General features: G+C 30.8%; 1 protein-coding gene across 1 annotated transcript; it reads left to right on the forward strand.

Annotated features, from left to right (window-relative positions):
- Positions 1-1,498: 1,498 nt before the first annotated feature.
- LOC119682321 (ubiquitin-conjugating enzyme E2-24 kDa-like) lies at positions 1,499-5,538 on the forward strand. Its single transcript, XM_038095735.1, has 2 exons — positions 1,499-1,557; positions 4,403-5,538. Exon 2 carries the CDS (start codon positions 4,483-4,485, stop codon positions 5,536-5,538), a length of 1,056 nt encoding a protein of 351 aa, XP_037951663.1. The 5' UTR covers positions 1,499-1,557; positions 4,403-4,482.
- The last annotated feature ends 4,528 nt before the right edge of the window (positions 5,539-10,066 follow it).

Genomic DNA, 10,066 nt, shown 5'->3' on the forward strand with positions numbered 1-10,066 from the left:
TTATATAAAAAATAAAAATGTGATTGTTTGCACCTAGGATGTTTTAAGTAGTGTGTCTGAAACTTTATTATGAAATACGATATTAATTTTTTAATATGCGGCTTTAACTTGGAGAATGACAATTGAAAGAGAAATGAAAGAAGCGCACTACACATGAAACGATATATGCAGAAAAGTACCTAACAGGGTGCGGTTTAAGAGAATGGTTGCGGCTCTAAGCCCCACTAGACAAAACGGATACTAAGAAGGAGATATGGAACTTACATACTACTATATATAAGTTATAAAATTTATTTATGCTGAATAATACTGAATATATATATAAATATATATATATCAATAACTTGGTATCATCTGGTTGTCAAAAACAGATACCTCTAAAATAAGGTATGAGACTAAGCTAAAAAAAGAACGTGTTTGTATTTCTAAGTAGTTTATATTACTGTATTTATTATATTAAATTATATATTATTTAATTAATACATTACTAAGATGAGTAGTTGTTGATTCTACATGTTAAAGCTGTATTAATTAATTCAACGTATGCAATTTACATACGAACAAATACATAGAATTAAATTGTGTTCATCTAAATTAATTTTATTTATATTGTCTGGATCATATCATGAAGTTTTATTTAAAACTTCGTTCAAATATTCTCATTGAGGAATTTAAAGTACTATGATATGATGGTCTTCTATGATAGTTCGGCTCTACAACATCATATATTATTGATACATGATCATTTTTCATGTATCCGCAGTTTAAGAATTGTTCCCATAAGCTCAAAACTCAGCGAAACGAAATAGTTTCTTCGAAAATATAGCCAACACAAGACGTGTTGTGTGTGGCTCGATCTTGTTGACACCATATATTCAGAAAACTATGTGCTTATCACACCTCCAGATCAAAATCATATCAAACATCAACTTGTCATGGAAACAATCGTCTTATTTTTGAAGCCTGATATATATTATATTTGTTTACTATCTACCATGTAAAAAATTCTTATCACCGAAGAAAACTCGATGCGAAATGTATTTGGTACAGATTCGTCATTCTCGTATCTAGTCCTTACTGTTTTAAAAGATTATGCCTTTCAAAATGGCAATTATGTTGAACACATGTCACCGAAACAGTACTAAGAAATCAGGTCTATGAAGTGGATAACCCTTATATCTTAGAAGTGAATAAATATCGATTGCATAAAACAGTAAGCGTAGGATTACTTGTCACATTTGCTTATAAACATTTGATTTTAACAATTAGTATTAATAAGAACTTCTATAGATATTTATTGTTATATAAAACAAAATAAACCGTTGGCATAGTTTATATTATGCATATAGAGGATATTCATATTTTGATGAGGTATGTATTAAATATATCACCATTTTAAAAGTTGACATGAAAAATGTCAACTTTGCATCTTAATATCTAATCTTAATGTCATAATTAATGTCTGATTTCTTTTTTAGTCGCATTTACTCTATTTTATTGGAAATGCTATCTGGAGTATAACTCAAACAACAGCATAAAAAGTGTAGTATTGAAGTGGTAAGTGCAGCATAATTAAGAGTTTACCAAACGTACAACAACAAAAATAAATAACTATCAGGAGCAGGGACTTCAAACTATAAATTTTGCATAGACAAATATCTACAGATATTATATTACAGTACAGATATTAACAGTGTTCTGACATTATCTAATGTTGTAATACTTATAAAACGTGAGACCTCACGTAAAAGTTTAAAGTCTTTAAGATCAGAGAATCATTTTTTAAGGCAAATGTTATCTATTTACATCCATACAAGTACTTAATCTGGCAGTACGTTTAGTCAACATTGTTAGACGTTATATAGATTCGAACTTATTTACTAAAAATCACGTAGTCGCACTGTTGGATATTGTTAAAGAAATGTGGAGATAAAATTTTTGGGTTTATGCGACTGCGAAAAACCGAAGTACCGAAGTGATGATACAAGTCAGTACCTGTATTGGGTAAACTACTTATAGCAGTTCGAAAACTTAAATAACTTCGAGAAGGTTACATAAGTTGTAGAGTCAGATTATATTAGCTACATAATTTTAGGATTACTGCACAGAGTTGATTGTTCAATGAAACTCTTAGGAATGCAATAAGATAAATGAACTAAAAATATCATCATTAATGACGTAATGATCTCTGTTGAATATTGGCCTCCATTTATCTTTTCAAACCAGCACCGACGTTATCTATGTTAATTCTTTGGAATGAACATTTTCTTTCTAGCTCATTGTAGTTGCTCTTATTTTACTGGAAAAAATAAAATATATAAAAGAAGTAAGATATTATATATAAAAAATGTGAACGATTATAATATATAGCATAACATTTCCAATAAGGCCCTTGATACTTATGTTGCACGTGACCGTCTCAAAAGAAAACTTCTATTAGTGGCAACACGTGTTCCACTACAAATTTGCTACATAAAACAAATGAAGTGCAAATGTCCTGCAAGTTTTCGAAATTTACACAATCCGACATATCCCATGCATCGGGTATAAGGATTTCAATTTACTTTGCTATTGACATATTCCAACTGCAGTATCTGATATATCCTCTGGCAAACAGTAGGGTTAGAATGCAATAATATCTTACCCCTTTTACACATAAATCAGAGAAATGAATTTTATTTTCTTTTACATGCGAATTCCTTTTCCTGTATTATCCTTTGATTATTTGCTTTTCATTAAAATACGCAAAATGCAATGTAAATTTATTTGTTGCAATTTAAGTCGATTTCGGTTTGCTCAACATTCTTATTGAGTGCTTATAGGCATTTATTTGCGGTTCCCTTCAAAGGGTTTTTGTGGTTAATTAAAGGAAAGCGGAAATTATTAAGGCGGCTTTACTTAGAAGTGGAGTTACATTTTGCTTTGCTGACATCTTCTGATTAGGTTCACTTAATATATTTTTGTAACTTTCAACAACTAGTAAGGGAGAGTTGCACATATTTAATTTTAATTTAAAATAAAATAAAATCTTATTAAATTTAGTTATAAATATGAATTCAAGTTTTTGCAAGTATAGTATACTTCAATTAGTTAATAATCTTAACAATATAAAATAAAATTCATAAGACACTGACAAAATCTATCTATCCGACGATTAAAACTAGCGACTATCGATACCAGCATTAAATGTGATGCAGCACAGAGGTTACTATAATATGCTTCTAATATACACTGAGTAGGCGTTTCAGAGGAGGGACATCAGTAGACTACATATAAACTATTTTGTTCAACAAACTTTTAGAGCGCATACGAAAAATCGGATTTCAGTCTTAAGAATGAGCACATTCTTCACTCTAAGTCCTGAGGAAGACTTAGTGCATTTTGATTGCATCCGCAGTAGATCAGTCGGATCCAATATTAGCATACCTGAAAAAATTAGATGGAGTTATTTTTTTGAGTAATTCCACAAGGATAATCGCGCGTACATAAATATTTCCTTCAAGTTGTTGAAATTCACTTTCAAGAATTTGAAACTTTAAAACACTTACTCTACTGATTCCTCTACTCTACTGATTCCCCACCTCTATAATTGTTTTCTAGAATGTCCTCAAAGAAACTCTGATCCTTCTATTTATGGATTCTATATGTAGTATTCAAGAAAGCCCTCAAAATGTGGTTTATCTCGAAAGTTTAGATACAATTGGTCCAAAAATTTGGAATAAAAGTTCCAGTAACTGTTTTAGAGTGTTAATAGTATTAATTACTTTTGAAATGTCTTTTGTATTCCGAAAAATAGTCGCTAAAAGTTTACTAAGCGATTTCTGAAGATAAACTCTGTTCGGAGCAGAAGAAATTGTTAAATACCACGCTTTAGCAATATGATTTGATTTAGATTTGTCTACAGTTTTTTGAAATTTTAATTCTTAATATACTGTGTATAATAGAATGTAAAAAACTACTGCTACTGCTGTATGTCTGATCAATTGGAGAACATCCAAAACCATTTTGCATAATGAATTTTATATTTATAAAACAGTTTCTTCGATGTTGATCTCGGGTTGCAACTTTTAAAGAATTACGATATTTACAAGCCTCGAGTATTAGAGCTATCCGTAAGTCGTGTTCACCTAAATCAATAACCATTTCGTGTTTAATGGCTCTATCTAAACCAATTGGATTAAAATTTTGACTATATTAATATGAAAGATTAAATATTTCAATGGCATCGCAATTAAAGACATATGTATTTCTGAATAGTAATTCACGAACTTACAAAACATTAACAGTATTACTAGTACATAACTGCATAAGAAATTTAATTGATCATAGTAAACTGTTTTATATAAAAATTTACGTCTTCAACATATAAAATAATAGAAACAGAATAAATTTTCTTTTTCAGAACATCGTTTACTTTTTGGTTACGAAAAAATTAAATTTTTGCAAGCATTACGTTTTGTATAAACTGTACAAATACAGAATATGGAAAACTTCACAAATAAACGCAGGGTTGATAACGACATAATGCAACTGGTACAGTACAATCCCGATGTTAATATTATCAATATACATGAATTGGAGGTGAAATTTAGAGGACCATGTGATTCATTGTACGAAAACGGAGTATGGAAAGTTCGGGTTATTATACCAAGAAACTATCCATATGAAGCACCGACAGTAATATTCAAGAACCGAATAATGCATCCAAACATAAAAGAGCAATCAGGTGCAATCTGTATGAATGTACTATATGAGGCGTGGACGCCGCTTTATACTTTGAGAACCATATTTGAAATGTTCCTGCCTGAGCTGCTGAGAGATCCAAATGTAAATGATCCTTTAAATCTCAATGCAGCCAGTTTATACAAAACAAACAAGGAACAATACGATGCGCGGGTTAGACAGTACGTGATTCGTTACGCAACAGAGCAACAAGTTATAACGTGTAACGGTTCAGAATCCGACTCTGAATTAAGTGATAATAGTAGTAGTGATATCGAGCTCCCTCGCGTATCTACTGGTGGCGCTAGTGAAAATCAGGCGAATGCAGAAAATATTACTCAAAGTACAGAGATGGAAGTACAAAATACCACTGGTAATATTCATTCTCTTGCTTCCAATGTAGATGGTGATGTCTATGTTGGTGGTTCGGTTCCATTGCAGTCTTCATCGCTGATAGAGGAAACTACAAATGATGTTTTTACAGCAGTTGAATCTGTCATGTCAATGGTAGAGGATGTTAATGGCTTACTTCAGTTGGAGGATATACTAGAACTAGACGAAAACATAAACGATAATGAATTACTAGTTAGTTTGGAGAATGTTGAACAGATTGCTGGAGAGGTTGCTTCGATGCAAGCTGTTATTAATGCAGTTCAATTGGAGGATATCCCGGAAGAAGACGAACATGGCAGTGATGATTCTGAGCAAGAGTTTATATCTGTCATAGAGGTTGATGAAGATCAGTTGGAAACTGATGAAGAAACAGCTATTGATGATCCTGTAGGAGATAATGAACGTCTAGACCCTCATAATTAAACATTATTTTTAATACTATTTTTTTTTAATGTTCAACAAAATTTTTTTGTGAAATTTGTTTTTCATTTTAATTGGAAATGGAAACACCAAATACATTTTAATTAATTTTTAATTTTTATTTTAATTTTTGAAGCATAAGTCTTTGTGCTTGAAATTCGTATGATAAATTTTGTAAACATTTTTTTCAAAAGGATGTTATTACCTTATAATATTGTTATAGAAAATTAGATGGAGGATTTATCTGAAAATATGTCCTTTTCTACCTAATCTTTTCTCTGGTCATTTTGTTTTCTGTTTTGGTCTAATTATATTCAGTTAGACAGTTAGGCAGTTATATTCTTGTGTATTTTATATGAAGCCATCTTTACTACTTTAGCTAGTGATTTATTACTTATTACTAGCAGCAATTATGCCTTTTTATTAAATTATGAATAAAGTGAATATGTTTCTGTGAAATGAAATTTTTAAAAATAAGTCAATGGATAAAATTCCAGACCACATTATGGTAAGATAAATTTGTCCTTTAAGTTGTGGGACTATCAGGTTTGGGTAAATACTTTTAACCAATTTATCTCACAAACCATTATTAATAAAAAAGCAGATTTACAGAATACATGTACAACTGTGAATTGAGTTTCGATTGACTTTAAAAAGAGTTCAATTATTGTACTTTAAAATGATTTCATCATTATTCTAATACAAAGTGATACATTAAAATAGTGGTGAATAGATGGCACTGCGCGTAGAAACGGGTACATAAGAACATTGAAGAGATTTTAATATTATACAGATTCACTGACATCATTCTAGATATTAAACAAGTAAAAATATTAGAACTTTTAAGTAAATTATTGAAATAAATACATACAAAGTTAATGTTAGGTCACCGCTTTTTGTCTCCAGACTAGGCAGTTATGGGTTGTCTTCTATTTTTCAAATATGGCTTTTAACGGTATTATTCCAGTCTTTAGATGCCTGGATATCGAACTCTATATACATTAAGGTAATATGTCCTTGTGATCTACAAATCCCAATTTATTGTAATATGTTTTGTCTATATTTGTTATATAGATAATTAGTTAAATAGAGGAAATATCTTAACACTTCATGTAAAATTAATTAGAGGTTAAGTTAGCTGCCAGTGGCAATAAAAAAATTATTGAAATTTAATTAAATTTGTATTGCCGATGAGTGTCACTTAGAAATTGAATTCCTAGCTGCTTTAATTGACTACTAATCCCATTTTTTCCAACGACTGATTGGCTTTTTGATCAAAGTTGCATGTCATTATACAAACGTATAAACTGTCAAAGTGACAAACAAAATTTCAAACATTTTCCAAATAGTTTGAATGGAATAAATTAAAAGTCATTTCACAAATGGGCATTAGTCAAGTGCCTTTTTGCACTGAACCGCATCACTACAGCTTAAATCCCATTCCATTTACCTATAAGTCAAAATCTATGTAAACCGCATTTCAATTCTCATGCATCACGTTCACTGCCAAATGTGAGTATCTTGCGTTTACGTATGCAGTTCACATTTAATACCCCTTTTTGTAGTTTAATTAAGATAATGCAGCATGCACCGGAATATATAGTCATGCAAAATCTCGCATGACTTGTACGTAACCAAGTATATGGGTACATTGCTCTGCACGGACGCACCAATCTGTCAACGCGCTATTTCGGTTCCATTCATTTACGTGTGTGTTCGATATACGATTAATTAGTGCCGCTCCATCGTATTAGTCTGCAGTTCTGATATTTCGGTGCATTCAGTTTCTGTTTTTCCAAATGCATTTAATCCTTTAAAGCAGTTTAGTAGCCTTATTGGGATTATAGAACATTTCATATGCGGAAAGTGTAATCTGCATTTGCTGTGCATAAGTGGAAAATCTAATTTTTCTTAGACTTTCCAGCTTTTGCCTTTATATTTTCCTATCTTTATTACTGATTGAACGGATGTGGTTTTATAGATTTTAGGCGAGATTTAATTGAAATTCAATTACTAACATTGAAATAGTCAACATTTAGGTAATAAACAGAAAATATTTGTCTGTGCTTATGTATGATGATATGATAATTGTAGTTTTTAATCAAATTTAAAGTAAACCAATTGTAATTTATTTATAGGTACATAAATTAACTTGTAAGAATATAGTTAAAAAAGGAATATCTTTTGTTGAACTGGAAAAAAAGATACTAAGAACAACAATACTGCTAAACCAATTAAAATTTATTTCTAATATAAGAGAGTTATAAGCTTTTTCAATCCAATTTTCATTTAAAAAAATATAACATAGTATTTGCCTATAACCTTTAAGGAAATAAATTATAAGTTATAACAGCTGTCCAGTATGTATGAAGCCTTATAAGAATAAGTGAGCTTCAATTTTAAGAGTAAAAACACCTCACTGAGTGTCAACACCCACAACACGACAGGCGGTCCAAGTATACAATTCTCTGTGAAATTTTTTTTTCAATTTACACCGTAAATAAAATATAAAAATCGTCAGGTCAAGAGGTAATGGTATGGCGTGTTCCTAATAAAAAGTTAACTCTATAAAGAAAGAACTCGAAAAAAAGATAGAAAACAATATTCATACAAAATTAATGATTTCTATGCATCCACAAAATAAAAGAAATTAGTTACATGTTACAAAACATCAGTACAAATAGTAAAAAGTCATTTTAATGCGAACGTGGTAACTCCTTCACAATTCTTCGCCTTTTGCACGATTCCATTCTTCTCTGGGTTCTTAAAGTGTTTATGATTAATTGTGGAAGCACATTGCCTGGAATCATGGGCAATGTACTACGCCGAATGCACTGACAATTGCGCTTCATTACTGTGCGGAGTTGCACATAAATGCAACGACATGCAATCGAGTTGAGTCAATTACCCCGCAGAACGACCAGTGCTGTCAATGTCCTGCTGCGCCATTATTTGTCTTATGCATATACAAATACAGGAACCAATTGCTTGTATGTCTCTATATATGTGTGAGTAGTTGCCTTTGTTGATGGTATATGCAACTAAATAAATTACTTTACGGCGTTTGGGTCATTAACGAAATTGAAAATTTCAACATTTGGTTTGGGGTTATTTTTTCTTTAGCTCCACAATAGATGTGGCAGCCTTACCAAACTGAACACTGGTGCTTAGAAATTGATGTATGCATTTTTGGTAGTTACGTGTGGCCATTAAATCAGTGCCACTTTTTGGTAGTCCAAATTAAATTTGTCTACCAAGAGCAGCGTGTTGCAGTAGACACCAACTGTGCTGGAGCAAATCATACTTTTACTCATACTCAAAAGGATATAAGTAACTGTATTCATTTAAAATCTCTCAAAGAATTCACAAAATACTCTACTATTGTGTGTTATAAGTTAGTAAAATAATAATCAGTGAAGTCTTCTGTTTCCGTTACTAAAGTGTTTGCTTTAATGCAACTTCCTTTCAATCCAATTCTCTGTTCACGCCAAAAATATCCGAACTCTATATATTTTGCAGGCGTGAAATGTTGCAATTAATTTTACGTTTAACAAAAAAAATTATTACTAATTTTGTGGTAAGATTTTATATAAATTAAATACCAGCCAGTCAACCTCCATAATTTTAAGTCATACACCCACTCCGCAAAACATCCGTTGTCGCCTGTTGTCCATTTATATTGTATTCGAGCCGTCTTTTTGCCGGTAGTAGAGCGGCGTTCAATCATTTATCAATGGCAACTCGCTTCCATTTCACTACATGGAACACTGAAACGGAAGTTCGTTCACGTATACGAATACAATCCCCTGAGGCAATGACTTTTCGTAAATTGTTATTGTGATGAGTACTCCGTTGGAGGACACTAACGCAAAATGTTAATTTTGCCCAATCACACCTACTAAGTGGAGTTTTAGTGTAGGATAACATTTTTCTCTTGTATCGTTTTGTCTTCTTTCCTTTTTGAAATATGGGAAATTAGTATCTTTATATCATTCATATTTATTTTTATTTTTATTCTGTTTATTTCTTGTTTTTTTTTGTTACTTAGAATAATTAATGATTTTGTTCATTTGGCAGGATGCAAAGGAACTGCTTCTTCATTAAGTTCAGCGCGTGTGTTTAGGAAAGTGTGAAATGACTTTTGTTTTGTGTTGCAATGAATGAGCAACGACATCCAACAATTAAGATATTTTAATGAATCTTTTTGTTATGTATAATTTTTTTCTTGTTAAAATAGTATTGAATATTACATTGTTTTCATTCAATACAAAACTTATTTTCACAAAATATCTAATTTGCATTCGTACAGCGAGATTAGTGTATAGGAACGCAGAGTTTAAGAAAGAAAACATAAAAATATTTTTTAATAATAAAATAGTATATATAACATATATATTATATATAATATATTATATATAATATAATTATTTTTTTGCCGAAATACGTATAGAATTATACTAAAAAATAACGCACGAAATAAAAGTTAACATTCTTAAAAAACAAAACAGACTTTAATATATTAGTAGTTTAA

The sequence above is a fragment of the Teleopsis dalmanni genome, chromosome 1, assembly GCF_002237135.1.
Source record: "Teleopsis dalmanni isolate 2A chromosome 1, ASM223713v2, whole genome shotgun sequence".
Lineage (NCBI taxonomy): Eukaryota > Metazoa > Arthropoda > Insecta > Diptera > Diopsidae > Teleopsis > Teleopsis dalmanni.

Coding starts and splice junctions, on each gene's coding strand:
- LOC119682321 (XM_038095735.1), top strand. CDS start 4,483: ATGGAAAACTTCACAAATAAACGCAGGGTTGATAACGACATAATGCAA.